The 19,700-nt window shown below is 46.0% G+C and overlaps 1 protein-coding gene across 1 annotated transcript in view; it reads left to right on the forward strand.

Annotated features, from left to right (window-relative positions):
• The first annotated feature begins 3,807 nt into the window (after positions 1-3,807).
• The window catches only part of U2AF2 (U2 small nuclear RNA auxiliary factor 2), a 32,000-nt gene continuing 16,107 nt past the window's right edge, over positions 3,808-19,700 (forward strand). The window contains exons 1-5 of the mRNA XM_066606208.1: positions 3,808-4,000; positions 11,770-11,905; positions 13,852-13,955; positions 15,175-15,326; positions 16,427-16,543. Of these exons, the coding sequence (XP_066462305.1) occupies positions 3,952-4,000; positions 11,770-11,905; positions 13,852-13,955; positions 15,175-15,326; positions 16,427-16,543 (558 nt within the window). The 5' untranslated portion in view covers positions 3,808-3,951. The remainder of the gene's footprint in view (positions 4,001-11,769; positions 11,906-13,851; positions 13,956-15,174; positions 15,327-16,426; positions 16,544-19,700) is intronic.

A 19,700-nucleotide genomic window follows, 5' to 3' on the forward strand; every position in this document is an offset into this window, starting at 1 on the left:
CCCGCAGCTTTTCCTTTCTTCGTCCAGTAACTCTTTGATCTGTCCGGTTGCATAGTTAAATAAAGTCCTCAAAATTATCAGGGGTCTCAACTCTTGCAAGCTTATCCTTCACCAGCTCTGATAATCTTCATTGAAACTGACTCTTCTGGGCGACAGGTTTCCATGTGGGATCAGTCATCCAGCGACGAAATTCTGCTGTATATATTTAGCCACAGAGTTTTGCCCTTGTCGCAAGTTATGCAATTTCCCTTCTGCTGTGGCACAGCGATTTGGGTCATAGCCATAATAACAGTATCGAGATCATTGAGAAGGTCATAGTTCTTTTCCACATGAGGTGAGGCCCATGCAAGTGCTTCATCTGTCAGAAGATTGATGATAAAAATACCTTTTTCCTATCACTGGTAAAAGAGGCATGTTGTATTTGAAAGTAAATAAGGGATTGATTAAGGAAACTTTGGTAAAGATGACGATCCCCACTAGACTTTGCCAGCAGTGGCATGTGGATATCTGAGCCTGACTAGTGAAAACCCAGAAGTTGCCTCTGTAAAATGGTTATCTCTTTTTGTTGATTTAGCACGAGTGTTTTTAACCCAGAAAATTTTTCTTCAGACATGAAACCAAGTTCCTGCAGTTCAGCGATTTGCTTTCTCAAGGTGGTCACAACGGCCTCCATTTTTGGGCGTGATTATTCTGTCATGGTTCTGGTTCAGGTTTGGATACTCTTATTGCAACCAGTGCGGGCAGGTAGCGTAGTCAGGAGAAGCCAAAGGTCAGTACACGGAGATGTCAGTTACAGTACAAAGGAACAGGTAGGTAGCGTAGTCAGGAGAAGCCAGAGGTCGGTACACAGTAATTTCAATTCAGTACAGAGAAGCAAGAAGGTGGTCGGGCTTGACTGCAGGCTTAGAGCACAATAATCACATAAGGATGGGGCGGGGGCTAGGCCAGGTTATATAAGGTGTGCGGTCAGAGAAACAGGGTGGAGCATTCAAGGAAACAGGGCCTGGATAAGAGCTAGGAACAAGGGGAAACAACAAGGATTAGCAGAGGAGCTTGTCACCCATACTGCTCAGGAACCACTACCGTGCTCTTATGCGGGAGAACAATGAAGAGGTACATCAAGAAATGACTTTGCCCACAAAGAACAGTCTAGTAAGCACTCAGAATCCTCTTCGATGGAGAAAAAGAAGAGTTGTGAAGAAGAAAAGGAGAGTGGTGGTTGTGGGGGAGTCCATATTGAGAGGAACAGAGTCTGCTGACATAACCTCACGAGTGCACCTTCAAGACTATTCAGTCCTACAAACCACCACCCATTCCTACTGATGCATGTAGGGCAAGTGACTCTGCAAAAACAGACTTTGAAGACCTTGGCAGGAAGGTGAAGTGGATGGCCATGGAATAAGAAGATGGAACAGGATTCTAGAGGTGAACAACTGGCTACGTCGATGATATTTGGATTCCTAGACCATGGCGTGAATTACCTATATGATGGACTCCTTGCCAGAGACGGGTTGCACCTTACAAAACCAGGTAAGCATATATTTGGTGGGCGCCTTGCTTCACACATTAGGAGAGCTTTAACCTAGAACAATATGAGAAGGGAAGATAACGTACAGGTAAAAATACACAGCTAATTAATACATTTAAGAACCTCACTATTAGAAGTGGAAAGAAAGAACAAAGACAAAACAGTTCAGAAGGAAAAAAGAGGAGCAAGAGACCCCGATCACAAACTAAAATGTTTCTACACAAATGCACAGAGCATGGGAAACAAATGAGGAGAATTAGAGCTCCTGACAGAAATAGAAATATGATGTCATAGGCATCACAGAAACTTGGTGGGATGATACACATGATTGGAACACAAGGCTTGAAGGATACAGCTTACTTATAAGAAACAGACCTAAAAAAAAGAATATAAGACAGGGTCTTATTTCCAGGGAAACACAGTATTAAGAAGGACGAATTCTTGAATTCCAATTTTGTATCTGTTTTCTCTCAGAAAGTAGATGGAACATCAACTGATCTTCCCTGTGCTATTGGGGGAATAAAAGAATGCAGGCTATCTATAAGCCCCGAGATTGTGAGGGAACACTTAGCTAACTTACATGAATTCAAATCTCAAGTTCCAGATGAATCACATCCTAGGATACTAAAGGAAGCAGCAGAGGTAATTGCTGAACCACTCGCCAAAATCTTGGAAATTCCTGGAGAACAGGAGAAGTCCCAGAAGATTGGAAAAGGGCAAATATTGTCCCTATCTTCAAAAAAGGGAAGAAGGTGGATCCAGGAAACTACAGGCCTGTGAGCCTGACTTCTATACTGGGAAATCTCTTTGCACAAATTATTAAACAGCATGTATGCAAGTACTTGGATGAAAATGGAGTAATTAACCAGAGCCAGCATGGGTTTGTAACAAACAAGTCATGCCAGACGAATCTAATTTCCTTCTATGACAGAATCTCTGACTGGGTTAATCAGGGAAATGCAGTGGATATAGTATATCTTGACTTTAGTAAAGCATGTAAACAAAATATCTCAATATCTCTAATTGAAAAAAATGACCTAGTATGGGATTGACAAGGCAACAGTTAGGGCTCATGCTCACGACTGTATAACCCCCCCCCCCCCCCCCCCCCAGTGTTGTATACATTAGGCAGCCATACGCTCTGCCGGCAGACTGCATATGGCCCTGTGTATGTCTGTGAATCACTTACCGAGGGACGTGTCCAGTGTGATATATATATATATTTAATTCCCCACTGTGTTCAGAGATGCCTATGGGAATGCTTCCTATGCGCAATGCATTGCCTATGGACAGTATATCCTACGCTGCCCATAGCAGTATATAAGGCCGATGCTGCAGAGAGATGGAGCATGCTGGGATTGATTTCTCTTGCACATCGATACGTAGTGACCAGACGCCGCTGCCCATAGGGAAGTGTAAGGCCATTGACTCTCATTGACTCCCTTCACCGTCTATCATGCGGATGCGTCACTTCTGTGAAATCGCGATCCTCAGGCGGTTTTTCACACAAGTCTTTCCTGTTGATCTCAATGGGGAACATCCCCGCCCTCACATGCCATGTTTTACCGTCCCATTGAAAACAATGGGTCGATGCATTCCGAAGAACGCGGGTAGGACATACAGCGACTTACCTCACGGCATCGCTGCGCAAAAAGATCGCTCATGTGAAAGACTCCATTTAAAAGAATGGCGTTCACCTTCGCGTGTTTTGTGCGTCTCGCAACGCAGGTAGCCGGTTTCTCTCAGAACACATTGTACTTCCGCCACTACCCAGCATGCAGCTCGCCCCTCAGCCTCTGGGAGAGGAGCCTCAGACGGAGGTGAACAGATAAAACAATGAGATCAGAGAGGTGTGGAAAGTGCTGCGAAGAAAAACTAGAGTAGTTGTCCCCGAGCAACCAATCAGATTCCAGCTCTCATTTTCAAAAGCCCTTTGCAAAATGAAAGCAGTAAGCTCATTGGCTGCTGGGGGGGATGACTACACCTTTGCAGCACTTTCGACACCGGTCATATTGCCTTCACCTTCGGCTGCGTCTCTATCTCAGTCCCAGACGCAGGAGGAGGTATGTTATAAAACTGCTTATATTAAACCAGCCGTAATATGAGCGCGCGGACACGGCGCCGCACTAATCTCCTCAGCGCGGGCTTTCCGCCGTCTCTTTTGCCCTTTTGTTCGTTGTAGTGATGACGTGGCACGCCCCTCCCACTTCTCCGGAAATACACGAAGACCAGCTCTTTGGTCCTGATTGTGCTTCCGGAAATAGCCGACGCTCGAATGAAGCTCCGCCCTTTATTCCGGAAACAGTCGAGGCGGTGAGGTAAGTGTGCGGAGCCGTCTCCTCGTTTTCCTGTTAGAGCCCGTGGTGGAGCGCGGACGGCGGCAGTGGCACTCCGGGGCCCGAGCGGCTGTACCAGGCCTCATCATGTCTGACTTCGACGAGTTCGAGCGGCAGCTGAACGAGAACAAGCAAGGTGAGCAGCGCGGGGCGGAGGAGGCCCGGACATGGCGGGAGGCGCGCGGCTTTGTCCGCGCTGGGCGGTGACTGGCTGGTGGTGGAGGCGGCGGATGGGGGGCGCTGAGGGGAGGATGGGGGTCCTGCTCCCGGCTGGATGTACTCGCTGCCCCCACTGGGATCGGCGCCACGTTGTGGAGGCTTTTCCCTGTGAGGCCTAGCGGCGCGGCCTAGACCATTGCTCCTCTGGATGGGGGGGACGGGGGACGTGTGCTCCGCTGGATGGGGGGACGTGTGCTCCTCTGGATGGGGGTCATTCACTTCTGCCTGGGGGGCTTGTGTGCTCTGCTGGATGGGGGTCATTCACATCAGCTCCTGGATGGGGGACGTGTGCTCCTCTGGATGGGGGGGGGGGGGGGCGGGGGACGTGTGCTCCTCTGGATGGGGGGGGGGGGGGCGGGGGACGTGTGCTCCTCTGGATGGGGGTCATTCACACCTGCATGGGGGGCTTGTGTGCTCTGCTGGATGGGGGGTCATTCACATCTTCTCCTGGATGGGGGACGTGTGCTCCTCTGGATGGGGGTCATTTACTTTTGCATGGGGGGCTTGTGTGCTCCCCTGGATGGGGGGTCATTCACATCTGTTCCTGGATGGGGGTCATTTACTTTTGCATGGGGGGCTTGTGTGCTCCCCTGGATGGGGGGTCATTCACATCTGTTCCTGGATGGGGGGTCATTTACTTCTGGATGGGGGACGTGTGCTCCCCTGGATGGGGGGTCATTCACTTCTGGATGGGGGACGTGTGCTCCCCTGGATGGGGGGTCATTCACTTCTGGATGGGGGACGTGTGCTCCCCTGGATGGGGGGTCATTCACTTCTGGATGGGGGACGTGTGCTCCCCTGGATGGGGGGTCATTCACTTCTGGATGGGGGACGTGTGCTCCCCTGGATGGGGGGTCATTTACTTTTGCATGGGGGGCTTGTGTGCTCCCCTGGATGGGGGTCATTCACATCTGTTCCTGGATGGGGGGGGTCATTCACATCTGGATGGGGGGTCATTCACATCTGTTCCTGGATGGGGGGTCATTCACATCCGCATTGCTGTTGTGCTTTTAAAGCATCCGTTTAAATTAACGGAACAGAATCCGTTTAGGGCGCTTCAGTCGAACACATGGAACCCGCCCATAGGGGGCGTAATGAAAAATCCGTGGCGCAGTCGGATTCAAAATGGCACGTGCGGATTCTGGCTCGGGTTCAGGGCTCGGTCACGCGGGCGGAAGTGAAGTTCACTCCTTAAATATGTAACGTTACAGACTGAAAATCGCAGATTCCCCGCGTATTTCATTCCTCGTTGCGCGGTTGAGGCCTGCGGGCGCGCTCACAGCTAGCGGAGAGGCTGCGAATCTTGTTCTGGATTTTCAGTTGCATAACATGGGCAGCGTTACATTTGGCGCGGATCATACGGCTGTTCTGTATGTTAGGATTTGGCGCTTCACTGACTTTATTTACGTGTTTATCATCAATTCGCGATCCGTTTTTGCACAATAGGAAAGATAGAAACCTGGAGGGAAACAATGCTGTGCGCTGCATTCTCAGTCCGGCCGTGTGATCACAGGCGTAGATTTCCGTTAGCTTTCTATCACAGTCCCCCAACATGGAGGTCAGACGGAGCGAATAGACGCTTCTGTAACCGCTGGCTGGAAGGCGAACGAATACGGATCCGCTCAGGGATTCCATAAAATCCGTTTAGTGGCTTCGTTGCATTTTTTTTTTTGTGCTTATTCACCGTTTTTCACTTTCGGGAGCAAAACTGCAAGAAGGCCGCAGCGATTCACCGCCTAAATATGGGCGTATCCTGCGCAATAGAGGATCGGACGTAATTCCCGTTGATTCCAATGTGAAACCTCGTCTGCACGCGGGCGCCATGCGGTGTATCAAAGATCCGTGGAAGTCAATGGGCGATGCGTTCCGAGGAAGATTTTTAATTTTTTTTCTCCCCGCATCGCTGGCGCATATGACTCCATTCAGAGCAATAGCGGTCATATTTGCGCCTCTCGTAACGTACAAATCTTGGGCGAGTTTCTCAGCTGTGTGAAAGCGGCCTCGGGGGCGGGGTTCCAAATTCTAAGTAAAAAAGTTTGAAAACTCAGTAAAATGATAAACGGCCTGGTGATCACCGATAGATCCGGCACCGCTGATCCCTGACCTTTATACTGCGCTGCAGGGACCGTGTGACCACGGCAGCCAATAACGGGCAGAAAGTGTGAATTGTGTGTTTTTAACTAAGTTTATGGCGTTTGCTCCCCTCTGGACATTTTTCCAGTATTGGGGATCCCTTTAAATGAAGTCTGAAGTTACTTTTATTGTCACATAAAGGAGCAGGGAAACAGAACCCAGAGGCGCCCGTGGGAACGAGCCCTAAAGTAGTCTAAAGATGGCTACAAAAACGTGGAAGCTCTTGGCGCATGTCCTCCAAAATAAGACAGGGTTTTATATTTTTTACCCAAAGAGGCGCTAGGGCTTATTTTACCTACCCAGCAGGCTCGGTCCCGGTCCCTCCCGCTGCTTTCCAGAGTCCTGACACAGGTTCCCGCAATCCTCAGCCGCTGACCCAGGATCCCTTCCTGGTTACGGGATTCATAAATCCCGTCTCCATGAAGCGATGGCTGTGATTGGTTGAGCCTTGAAGAACCAATCAATGTGGCACTCCAAGAACCAATCAGAGCTATCGCTTCATGGGGTTGGGATTTATAAATTGGCTGATCTGTGGATTTATGAATCCCGTAACAAGGAAGTGATCCTGTGTGGGCGGCAGGGACTAGGGGGACGGCCCCAGGACTCTGGAGAGCAGCGGGAAGGACCTGGACTGAGCCTGCTGGGTAAGTGACGCACCTAATGCATTCCCATTGACTTTATTATTAACTGTAGCTAAGGCTTATTGTTCTTGGGGGGGGGGGGGGGGAGGGGGGGGTGTATGAACAGAACTTATCAGAGGAGACTTAGAGAACGTAATTTCTATAGTCTAGGAAGTATATTTACCAGTAGCATAGAGGTTTCCCTCATGTCTCCTTTATTGGGAGGGGAGAAGCTGGATGGTCGTATCGATGAATTGTCCCCCAACCGGGCCGTTCTGACCAGACTGCTAGGAGTTGCTGGGACCAGTGGATGGGGGTGCCCCATGTGACCGGGCTCAGGATGCCCCATACAGACCGCCAGTAGAGAGGAGCGTCTGACCAGACTGTCTCCAAGCTAGAGGCGGTACAACAGGGTACTAGAGCCTTCATGCCCACCCGTATCACATCTTGTATCCAAGCTAGAGGCGGTACAACAGGGTACTAGAGCCCCCATGCCCCTGTATCACATCTTGTATCCAAGCTAGAGGCGGTACAACAGGGTCCTAGAGCCTGCCTACAAGGGGTCGGTTCTCCACAGTAAATGATGCTTTTGCTCTGATATTGTAATCACTTATATCAGTTACAGTCACATAGTATATGGACAAATGCCCATCTAGTTCAGTCTGTTTCCAACCTCCCCGGAGGAAGACAAAAAACCCCCCCAATGAGACAGGAGACAATTTAGCCGGTTTTGGGGGCAAAAAAATGCTTTTCAACTCCATGATGGCAGTAGGAATAATCCATGGATCAAAGTTTTGATAGTTCCTACTTCACTCGAAAACCCGAATAACCCGCTGGATATGTAATGTCTATATCCTATAATATATTATCGCTCTGAAAAAGCCATCAAGTCCCTCTTAAACTCCTCCATTAATTTTGCCATCACCACGTCCTCAGGCGGTAAAGAACTTGCGGTAAAGAACCTTCTATGTTGGTGATGAAACCTTCTTTCCTCTAGACATACAGGATGCCCTCTCGTTACCGCCGCAGTCCTGGGTATAAACATCATTGGAGAGATCTTTGTATCGTCCCCTCATGTATTTATACAGAGTTATTTGGTTGCCCCTTAGCCATCTTTTTTTCAGGCAGGCAGTTTTATAGTAGTTCTATTCTTGTACATAGGAGGCAGTATTATAGTAGTTATATTCTTGTACATAGGGGGCAGTATTATAGTAGTTATATTCTTGTACACAGGGAGCAGTATTATAGTAGTTATATTCTTGTACATAGGGGGCAGTATTATAGTAGTTATATTCTTGTACATAGGGGGCAGTATTATAGTAGTTATATTCTTGTACATAGGAGCAGTATTATAGTAGTTATATTCTTGTACATAGGGGCAGTATTATAGTAGTTATATTCTTGTACATAGGAGCAGTATTATAGTAGTTATATTCTTGTACATAGGGGCAGTATTATAGTAGTTATATTCTTGTACATATGGGCAGTATTATAGTAGTTATATTCTTGTACATAGGGGGCAGTATTATAGTAGTTATATTCTTGTACATATGGGCAGTATTATAGTAGTTATATTCTTGTACATAGGGGGCAGTATTATAGTAGTTATATTCTTGTACATAGGGGGCAGTATTATAGTAGTTATATTCTTGTACATAGGGGGCAGTATTATAGTAGTTCTATTCTTGTACATAGGTGGCAGTATTATAGTAGTTATATTCTTGTACATAGGGGGCAGTATTATAGCAGTTATATTCTTGTACATAGGGGGCGTATTATAGTAGTTATATTCTTGTACATAGGGGGCAGTATTATAGTAGTTCTATTCTTGTACATAGAGGGGAAGTATTATAGTAGTTATATTCTTGTACATAGGGGGCAGTATTATAGTAGTTCTATTCTTGTACATAGGGGGCAGTATTATAGTAGTTATATTCTTGTACATAGGGGGCAGTATTATAGTAGTTTTATTCTTGTACATAGGGGGCAGTATTATAGTAGTTCTATTCTTGTACGTAGGGGGGCACTATTATAGGAGTTGCATTCTTGTACGTAGGGGGGCACTATTATAGGAGTTGCATTCTTGTACGTAGGGGGGCACTATTATAGGAGTTGCATTCTTGTACGTAGGGGGGGCACTATTATAGGAGTTGCATTCTTGTACGTAGGGGGGGCACTATTATAGGAGTTGCATTCTTGTACGTAGGGGGGCACTATTATAGGAGTTGCATTCTTGTACGTAGGGGGGCACTATTATAGGAGTTGCATTCTTGTACGTAGGGGGGCACTATTATAGGAGTTGCATTCTTGTACGTAGGGGGGCACTATTATAGGAGTTGCATTCTTGTACGTAGGGGGGCACTATTATAGGAGTTGCATTCTTGTACGTAGGGGGGCACTATTATAGGAGTTGCATTCTTGTACGTAGGGGGGCACTATTATAGGAGTTGCATTCTTGTACGTAGGGGGGCACTATTATAGGAGTTGCATTCTTGTACGTAGGGGGGCACTATTATAGGAGTTGCATTCTTGTACGTAGGGGGGCACTATTATAGGAGTTGCATTCTTGTACGTAGGGGGGCACTATTATAGGAGTTGCATTCTTGTACGTAGGGGGGCACTATTATAGGAGTTGCATTCTTGTACGTAGGGGGGCACTATTATAGGAGTTGCATTCTTGTACGTAGGGGGGCACTATTATAGGAGTTGCATTCTTGTACGTAGGGGGGCACTATTATAGGAGTTGCATTCTTGTACGTAGGGGGGCACTATTATAGGAGTTGCATTCTTGTACATGGGGGGGCACTATTATAGTAGTCTTGTACACCCGCCTTATAACCTTAGATGACTCTGCTTCTATCCTTAGTGTGGTTGTATTGTTAGTATTGTGCGCTGTGATGTTTTATAAGTGGTTCCTGTGGTTTTTCCTAAAAGCGGTCCTGCACATATTTTGTTTAGGTGTGACATTCATGGATCTCTTCCTCTTTATAACTAGACCACAAACCTGGGGAGCGATTTAAATGGATTTTGTAATGAATTATTTCCTGACTTATTGACCGCGGGGTAGGTGACCGCAGCGACTCCTTTAAGCTATAGTGGAGTGTCTGCAGCGCGGGTATAACTCTGGAAATGAGGTGCGGCCGCCACTTGTATCTTGGCTTCTACAATGTGCTTGCTTAGGGCTGTGTTCTCAGAAGCCGTTGGGGTCGGGTTTACTGCAATGTGTGGAAGGTATCTCGCATCCTTAGGGTGACTACCCACTAGCAGTTGCGACTTTGATGCGTTTTTTTTACCAGGTGTCTATGGGGCCTTCTAATGTTAAAAACGCATCATGGCAAAATTGCAATTTACAGCGAAATCGTGATTTTTGCATGGTGCTATTTTAACATTAACAAGTCCCATAGACCTCTAGAGAAGAAAAACCTGTAGTGGGTAGTCACCCTTATTCTGTGAATTGTTTTTAATAAGGGCTCATTCACTCCAGCACTTCCCTCTCTTCAGGCCTTCGTTCTGTTTAATTGCACCTCTCTGCTCCAGAAACTGATCCGGGTTCTCCCCTTGTTAATTTCAGTGGGGTTTAAAAATAAAAAGCAAATTAAGTCACCCGTCGGCTTCCGTTCGGTTTTTTAAATGCAACAGATAGCGCTGCAGACCGCCGCCTTCTGTTTTTTAAAACTCGTGAAATCGGTGGGGAAGAGAACAGAATGAGGTTTAGGCCGGGTTCCCACGGGGCGGGAATCTCGTGGGATCGCAGGAAACTCCACAAGCTTTCCACAGCGGAAAGGCTAATTCAAAACATGGAGCGGGTTTGAAGCAGCCTTTAGCCTGTATTCCGCTGTGGAAACCTGTCCCCATAAGGAAGAGACCCCGCAGCGGAAACTGCGATACAGTCGGCATGTCGCGTATTGGAATTCCGTGCCGCGTGTCAGTTTCTGCGCGGCTTGTGGGCAGCGGACTGTCGGCAGCGTGTGAACGAGGGTCTTTTTTGCAAATCTCATCCCTTTGCTCCTTAGTCTCAGGTATAAGAATGCATGCACGTGGTCCGCACGGCAATACCTCCCAGTGTGAATCCAGCCTTAAAATCAAACAAAAAGTGTTTGTAGCAGGGCGCGGGGGGATGTTTGGCCACAGAAATTGATGATCAATCCTCAGGAGAGGTAGTCGGTTGTTATTGGTGAGGGGCCGCCGCATGGGCTATCCACAGATCAGCTGTTATCCAGGTTGATATTGCATGGCTCCCAATAAATTCAATGCCATATCAACCAGAGTCGCTGCAGTGTGGACAGAGCTGTCCTCTTCCCACTCTGTACACTGTCAGTGGGCCTGATGACAGCCAATTAAAAGGGATTAATAGCAGGGATCATTGTTCTCCCTGATCCTCGCTGTTGCTGCCTGCAACTGGCTGTCAGTCAGTGTCTCCGGACCTAAACTCAGAGCATCATATGTGAGTATGATGCTTCAAGTTTGGGTCCAGATACCAAGGTCTGGCTGGAACGCACTTCCAAAGTCCATATGTAAAATGGATGCGACAGAATACTGTGTGGTTGACCCCTTGGGCCCTCAGTCCATGGCCGAGGTGGAAAATCGCTAGCAATATTCCACCTCGGGGATAGCAGGGGGATAATTGACAGGTCTCCGGTGAGCCTATCTAATAGATGGGCTCACCGAGGAAAATCGCAGCATGCAGCGATGTGAATCCTGCGAGTGGAGAATCGCTATGATTCTGCACTTGTGGATGTTGAGCTGCGCTTTCCAATGTTCTTCTATGGAAAGCGTTCACTGCGTTACCTGAGGCCGGATTATCGCCGTGGATTACGCAATGGCAATTCACCCGTAGACAGCCAGCCTTACGGTTATCTAGATTGCCTAGTCCTGAAATGCCAGATTGATCGCCACAACAATTATTTTTGTTTTTCTTTCCTCATCAACCCAGAGCGGGACAAGGAGAACCGCCATCGGAAACGTAGTCATAGCCGTTCTAGAAGTCGTGAACGAAAACGGCGAAGTCGTAGCAGAGACAGAAGAGCTAGAGAACAGCGCAGTGGATCCCGAGACCGGCGGAGGCGCAGGTTATTTCATTTTTTAAGAATGTGTTTTTTTTTTTCAAATGTACACTTTTTTTTATTTTTATTTTTATATTTTTCTAGAAGAACTTTTAATTCCAAATTTTGTTTTGCGAGTTAACGGTTCATAACATTTCACATGCAGTTTATAGCAGTAGGTGTGCAATATGATAGGAATCTGAAATAATGCGAAGCTCTGAACATGGGGTAATAACCAATAAGTAGGATAAAGGGAAATAAGAAAAAAAGAAATGATGATCTTGGTTTACAATGTAATGCTTTCAACTCGTGTCTTCACTCGCCTTAAGGCCCTTCTACACCAAATGATTATCGCTCAGATTCCCGCTAGTGCAAAACTGAAGAGTGATCGTTCAATGTACACATTAAAATAATTCACAGATTAACCTTAAATATAACTTTTGTTTAATAATAAAACAAGCCCAAGGAGGCCACAAACACATAATCCACATAGGGAGGGAAGCCCAATCTATTTGAACCACGGGCCTTTCTCCTCTCACTAGTATAAGAGTGTATTGCACTCCAATGAAACCAGTAATGTCCTATATGATTCCAGATATCCGTAAACAATTGAACTGGAAATCCTGACAAAAATTGTGATGTAGATAAGGGCAATCAAAGCTCATACCACCCTCAAAAAAGCCGGGGTCTATAATCATAGGCTCAACATAACGTAAGACTACAATAATAATCAGCCTAGGATAATGGGTTAGCCCAAAGTTATTACCCAAAATGTTACTCTAGCCTATGGAGCCATGTCATCGGGAGAAATAACAATTTTAGGATATCGAACTCAAGAAGTCAGTACCCTGAAGAAAAATGCATCTGTTGCAAATGAACAAGTAAGCGGCTGTAGTTGCTCAGAGATTAAGTAACAGCACAAACTATCTGACTAGATGGACGGTCAGCTGGTAGTAGCTACCGTGCCGCTGCTTGTAATGGCAATCCCTCTCAGTTCTAATAGTACTCTAATAATAAAAGAAAACTGCCCTTACTATATGATCAGCAACTAGAATGCTCTGAAGCACTTGCCTCCTTCAATCAGAAACACGAGTGCTAGATTACCAAAGTAAGATAGAGAAGAGTACACACGGCCAGTGACTGACTGACGATAATTTGTTTGCTTATCGTTCGTCATTCAGTTTAGGCGGGCAAAAAAAAACGAACGACAATCGACCTTTGTGAAACGGGCTGCTGTTTGTGAACAGAGGCGCGCTCCACCTCCCTTTACTGAACCACTATCGCTCCTGCGTGGAAGCGTATTCATGCGGTGCGGGCTGGAGATCGCTCCGGCCGACTCCTCCATTCACAGTAAACGAGTGTTCATTCATAGTCCAAGTGTCCTTTGATTTTAATGCTTGCAAAACTTAAACGAATTATCGTTCGTTGTTCAGTAGCTGCTGGCATTTACACTGAACCATTTAAAGTGGTTTGTAAGAGGGCCCTAAATCAGCGTTTTGCCACCTTGTTTCTCAGGGTTGGTGGGAGCCGGACACTGATCGTACCGCAATAGCGTATCCTAGCACTATGCCATCAGCTTTTAATATTGCAATAATCCTTAATACAAACCCTGTAGCAATCAGTCCTTCGGTGTCTTCAGACTGCTGTGTTTATAATGGCATAGAACATGGATTCAATCAGTTGCACAGTGTGTGGAAATGGCAGTCGTGACTTTCATGTCGCCATCCTATGATACTCGCCTAGAAACATTGACAAGGGAGTGAAATTTATGACAGCAGTGCTTTTATTTTATTACACAAGAAATCTGGGGGTGCATCGATTTTAAGTTTGCACCAGTGTTTTTTGCCATTAATGTGTATTTACAAACTTTCAATGCAAATAAGTCCAACTGTCATGAGAGATTTCCTAATGGCAGCCGGAGAGAAAACAATGGCAAATGTAAAACCAGAGTTTAATTATGTGTTCTCTCTTAGTCGGTCCCCAAGGCATGAAAAGAAAAAGAAGGTCCGTAAATACTGGGATGTCCCACCTCCTGGCTTTGAACACATCACTCCTATCCAGTATAAAGCCATGCAAGGTAAATGAGTTTACATTCACTTTTGACAGTGTGTTAAAATATCTTTTTTCAAATGTTTAGTAACCCCAATGGGTGCAGACAGCCGTAGATATGAGTGAGAAATGCCGTCTGTGGTTGATGATTTTATCCCATTCGTCATGTCGGATTGTTCCATTTACATTGAGGGCTCCCTCACACGAATGTATATTATGCGCAGGTATTGTGGACATAAAATGCTGTACCAATCTGCCATAGGCTCCCATGTTGCCGCTCACACACATTGCGCAAAACACTTGTGCAATTAAGATCACAGCAAGTTTTATCTTGAAGCGTATTACGCACGCTTACATGCCAAAATAGTGCATCGCGATTGGCAGCGTGCAGGAAGTAAGCAGTGGCATTGTGTACCTGCTGCGATACATGCAACTGTCTGATGCGGGCAACATGCAGTAAATTACGCTTGTGTGAAGTCGCCCTGACTTGTTGCACAGACAGGAGATGTATCTGGTTGCTACTAGCACAGCTGCATGGCTCGTTACAAAAGAGAGCTAACGAGCTATTGTAAGAGCAGTAACAACTCTCTTACGCATTCTAACAAAGTATCGTAATTGTCAAAGGCGACCAATCACGGTACAGCCTTCACCTTTTTAACAGTTTTTAAGGAGCGAAAGCCGGTCTGTGTCTTTTGGCCCCCTGAAAGCAGCCATTAAATGTAAATGAGGATTTTTCCATTTGCTGACTGTCAATAGAAATGGTGAGGAATCCATAGGATAGGGAATTGATGTCTGATTGCTGGTGGTCAATGCACCCCGAATGCCCCTTGTGAATGAAGCGGTGGTGCACGTGTATGACTTACTGCTCCATTCACTTCTACAAGACAGGACGAGATTGCAAGGGGGTGTCTATCAATGCCTGTCTCATAGAAGTCAATGGAGTGGCATTTGGCACTGTCGCTCCACTCACAATGACTACGAGTACTTCGGTCTTGGGATCACAGGGGATCCCATTGTTCGGACCCCAGTGATCACACATTGTCTCTAGTCCTGTGGGTAGGGGATATATTTAATGGGGAAAACCCGCTTTAAACCCATATATAACATGGTATATGCTGTTTGCAGGATGCAGCTGAATGGTGTATTCTATGCTAACATTCACAAGCCCAACGGAAGCTGAACTGATGTGTATAAATGTGTCTTGTCTCACGTTTAATGCTGAATTTCTCCATTTTTTTTTAAAACAGCTGCTGGTCAAATTCCTGCTACAGCGTTACTTCCAACCATGACACCCGATGGACTAGCTGTTACACCGACACCAGTGCCTGTTGTGGGTAGTCAGATGACGAGGCAGGCCCGACGGCTTTATGTTGGAAATATTCCATTTGGAATCACTGAGGTACTAAGGGTTTTTGTCTTAAAGCTCCATTTTCTCAACTTTTCACTCCCAGGGGTCCTCCATTTGGTTCAGGAGGGCAGTACTAAATATTATCTACCTCATACCCATTTAACTATGGGGTGCTATCTTTTTTTTTTTTTTTTTCTTTTTACTTTTTTTCCCCCCTCTCTTTGCACTGTCTGTCTTTGAAATCAGATGGTCCTCCAAGATACTTTTTGTAACAAATTGTAGGCTTTATCAATTTTGCGGTAAGTCGCCTGTGTTCTGTACAATTTAACACGTGGTGCAGCAAAGGCTTTAGGTAAAGGTGGCCATACGCATTAGATGAATGTCAGCCGGACCATCTGCCTTTGGCAGGACCGGCTTATCAGCTAATGTGTATAGAGGTGCCCTAACTTGCCCCACAATGAGATTTCGGAAGAAAGAAGGGGTTGGGCATGTTGAATTTCAACATTCTCAATCCTTTTGGTCTTAAGAGAAAAGCCACTGCCAAAGATGTGGCCTACTCCTTTCTCCCCACTGAGAGCACATGCACACTCAGCCAAGGGTGCATGTGAGTGGGGGTTATGGAGAAATGGTGTGTGGTCGACATCAAAGTGTATGTTACCTGGGAAAAAACCCTTTACAGGTAGGTTTGAAAACGTGTTCATCTTAGTCCACTTGCTACTTCTATTTTCCGCTAGGCACACAAAGTGCGGGTCTCAGTGATTACTTTTTTTACTTCTGGAAATGGTAACAGTTTTAGAGAAAGGAAAGACGTCCCACGGGCCCTGCGAACTGTATGTATTGCCTCTGTTTCAAAGTTTGGCCAAATTATACTGCGGTTAGTTTGGTGTTTACAGAATTTGGTAATTGGTCTATGTAAACTTTTTTTAAGCAAACTTTGAATAAAACCCTTTCCATTTTGAAAAAAACAAGATCAAAGAGTTGTTTCCATTTCTTTTTAAAGTGAAAATTGTGGGGCTGAAATCCCTTCGTAGCAAAATAAGTTTGCTACCATCATGAAAGGCAAGTAGGACATTCTAGATTTTACAAATGCTCTGTTTTTTTACTGGTAGCGGGTACATCAAATTTTCTTTCTTCTTTTTCCCCCATCACAGGAAGCAATGATGGATTTTTTTAATGCCCAGATGCGCCTAGGTGGATTAACACAAGCACCAGGAAATCCAGTCCTTGCAGTCCAGATCAACCAGGACAAAAACTTTGCCTTTTTAGAGGTAGGTAAAAATTCAGTTCAGATGGTGAAATTTCGGCTGTGGAGTGTGCACAGAACTTCTGCAACAAAGTGCAATGTAACGTCCCGTCTAGATAAGACGACTGTCGGCTAAACGACTGCTGACATCACAACTAGGTTGTTAGCCCTCGTGCAAAGCGTTTAGACAGGCGGATTCTCGCTCACTCAGCGCTTCACGCTCTGTGTGACGTGCTGAGCAGGGGACGTTTACACTCGGCGAGAAGCAAGCGATGATTTTTGTGCTGGTTTAAAGTGAGCGACCTGCCAACGAATACTGCACGATGGCTGCATTTATACACATCGCGATAAGGTCGCTCAAAGGAACAAGTTTGTGCCATAATAGAGGTGTAAATGCCTCTTAAATGAAGGTTTTAACAAACCCCATTTAGGCCTCATGTCCACAGGGAAAATCAGGCCCGCTACGGATTCTCCATGGAGAATCCGTAGCAGGTCCCTCCTGCCCCGCGGACATGAGCGCTAAAAATAAGAATAAACTTACCCGCAGCGGACCGTGCAGATCTTCTCTTCGCGGCCGGATCTTTCTTCGGCCGGCGGATGTGCTTGGCGTGCCGGGCACATCCGCCGGGCCAAAGAAAGATGATCTGCACGGTCCACTGCGGGTAAGTTTATTCTTATTTTAGGTCTCCCGCGGCTTCCATAGGCTTCAATAGAAGCCCGCGGAAGAGCCGCACCTAAATGGAGCATGCCCATTTTTAATTTTTTTTTCATGCTCCATATTTTTTTATTTTTTTATTCCCTTTTATTGACCATCCGCGGGTATTTATCTACCCGCGGGTGGTCAATGCATCCCTATGGGGTGCGGATCCGCGTGCGGGAGAAGAGTTAAAATCCGCTGCGGATTTTAATTCTTCTTTTCCCCGTCGACATGAGGCCATAGTCACAGCGGAAAAAATCCACAGCAGAAGCTAGTTTTCCCCATCTACAGGATACTCGAGCGCTCACAGAAAGGCGGTGGATTTTCACTGCGTATTTTATTCATTGTAATACAGTGAGTGGATCTGCAGTGTAAATACTCCCCCGAACTCCCGGATTTATGTGCAGAAATCTCCACTGTGTGCAGTGACTCGTAGGCCGGCTTCACATGAGCATATTGTAACACATTCATAGTAAGGATCCATAATACGGACAGGTCAGAGATGAATGTGCGACTGTCAGCCGTGTTGCATCAGAATGTGATCTGTATTTGCCTCCATATTTGCTGCCATTTTATTTTCTACTGGATAAATGCTGATGACATCCATATTTTATCACTTTCCCTAAACTATTAGGCATATTCTTCATCAAAAATTGTCAAAAGTGGCACATGTTGGGTATTTCTCACAGCTACGCTTTTAAAACACATGTAAATAACTTGTAGATTTTTTTTTCTTTCATTAGCTCTATATCATGGTTCTCAAAACAAGGATCAAATACAGAATAAAAATACACTTCTGTGAAAGCATCCCTAATGGCAGTCTGTTAGCAGTTATACTACAGGGGAGTGGGGTGTAATTATAATATTTTTATTGGTTTTATTTGAGGCTGCCGTGAGAAACTGTAGTTTAAATCCCCTTCTCCCTGAATTCCTCTCTGTCCTTTGCATGGTTTCATAGCTCTGACAGCTGTAGCATCCAACCAGGAGATCTCTGCAGCTCTCATAGTCAGTGGGTAGAGGAGAGCACTTCAGAGACGTCCTCCATCCTCATGGCACTTCTCAGAGCGGCAAGTGGGGGATTAAAATTTCAGTTTTCCAGTGCTGCTTCTAATAAAGCCACGGAGAAAGGTAGACTTGCATCCCACATCACACCTATGTAGCACTGCCAGGTACTGGTGCATCTTGTCTCCACTGCAACTATGGGTGGTGAAAAGGGTTGGTCCTGGTGGAGTTATATGGAACGCCCACAGCTGGCGATTGGCTACCTCACATTGCTCCCCTTATGTCATAGTAACATAGTTTGTAAGGCCGAATGAAGACAATGTCCATCTAGTCCAGCCTGTTTATCCTCCTGTTTTGTTGATCCAGAGGAAGGAAAACTCCAAGAGCAGAAGCCAATTAGCCCTTTTGGGGAAAAAATTCCTTCCCGACTCCCTAATGGCAATCAGACTGTTCCCTGGATCAGCCCCTAATAGTTCCTACCTGCCTGTATACCCGGATTAAGAATTAAACTAGGATTTATATCCTATAATATCCTTCCGCTGCAGAAAGACATCAAGTCCCCTTTTAAACGCCTCTATGGATTCTGCCATCCCCACGTCCTCTGGCAGAGAGTTCCACAGTCTCACTGCTCTTACAGTAAAGAACCCCTTTCTGTGTTGGTGATGAAACCTTCTTTCCTCTAGACGTAGCGGATGCCCTCTTGTTACCGTCGCAGTCCTGGGTATAAACAGATTATGGCAGAGATCCTTGTATTGTCCCCTCATGTATTTATACAGAGTTATTTGGTCGCCTCTTAACCATCTTTTTTCCAGGGTAAATAATCCCAGTTTTGGTGCCTCTCTGGGTATTCCAGTCCCTTTATTCCATGTATTAGTTTAGTTTCCCTTCTTTGAACCCCCTCCAGCACTGTAACATCTTTCCTGAGCACCGGTGACCAGAACTGTGCGCAGTATTCCATGTGGGGCCTGACAAGTGACTTATATAGTGGGAGGATAATGTTCTCGTCCCTCGCCCCTATACCTCTTTTAATGCACCCCAAGACTTTATTAGCTTTTGCAGCAGCAGACTGGCATTGGTTACTCCAGTTTAGTCTACAGTCCACTAGTACCCCCAGGGCTTTTTCCATCTCACTTTTCCCTAGCGGTACCCCATTTAGTGTATATTGGTGACATCCGTTTCTCCTGCCCATGTGCAGAACCTTACATTTATCCGCATTGAACTTCATTTGCCATTTTTCTGCCCAAGCCCCCGGCTTATCTCGGTCCGTTTGTAGCCGTAGATTGTCCTCCGTTGTATTGATTATATTGTATAATTTTGTGTAATCTGCAAATATTGATATTTTACTGTGCAGTCCATCTGTCAGCTCCAGAGGTAATTACGTAGCTGTTCCCGGTCACTGTGCCACCCAATCCATGTCTCCACTCATACTTCCGGTGGAGACTAGATGCACCAGTACTGCTCTGCCAGCTGTTTTGACAAAGGT

The sequence above is a fragment of the Eleutherodactylus coqui genome, chromosome 6, assembly GCF_035609145.1.
Source record: "Eleutherodactylus coqui strain aEleCoq1 chromosome 6, aEleCoq1.hap1, whole genome shotgun sequence".
Lineage (NCBI taxonomy): Eukaryota > Metazoa > Chordata > Amphibia > Anura > Eleutherodactylidae > Eleutherodactylus > Eleutherodactylus coqui.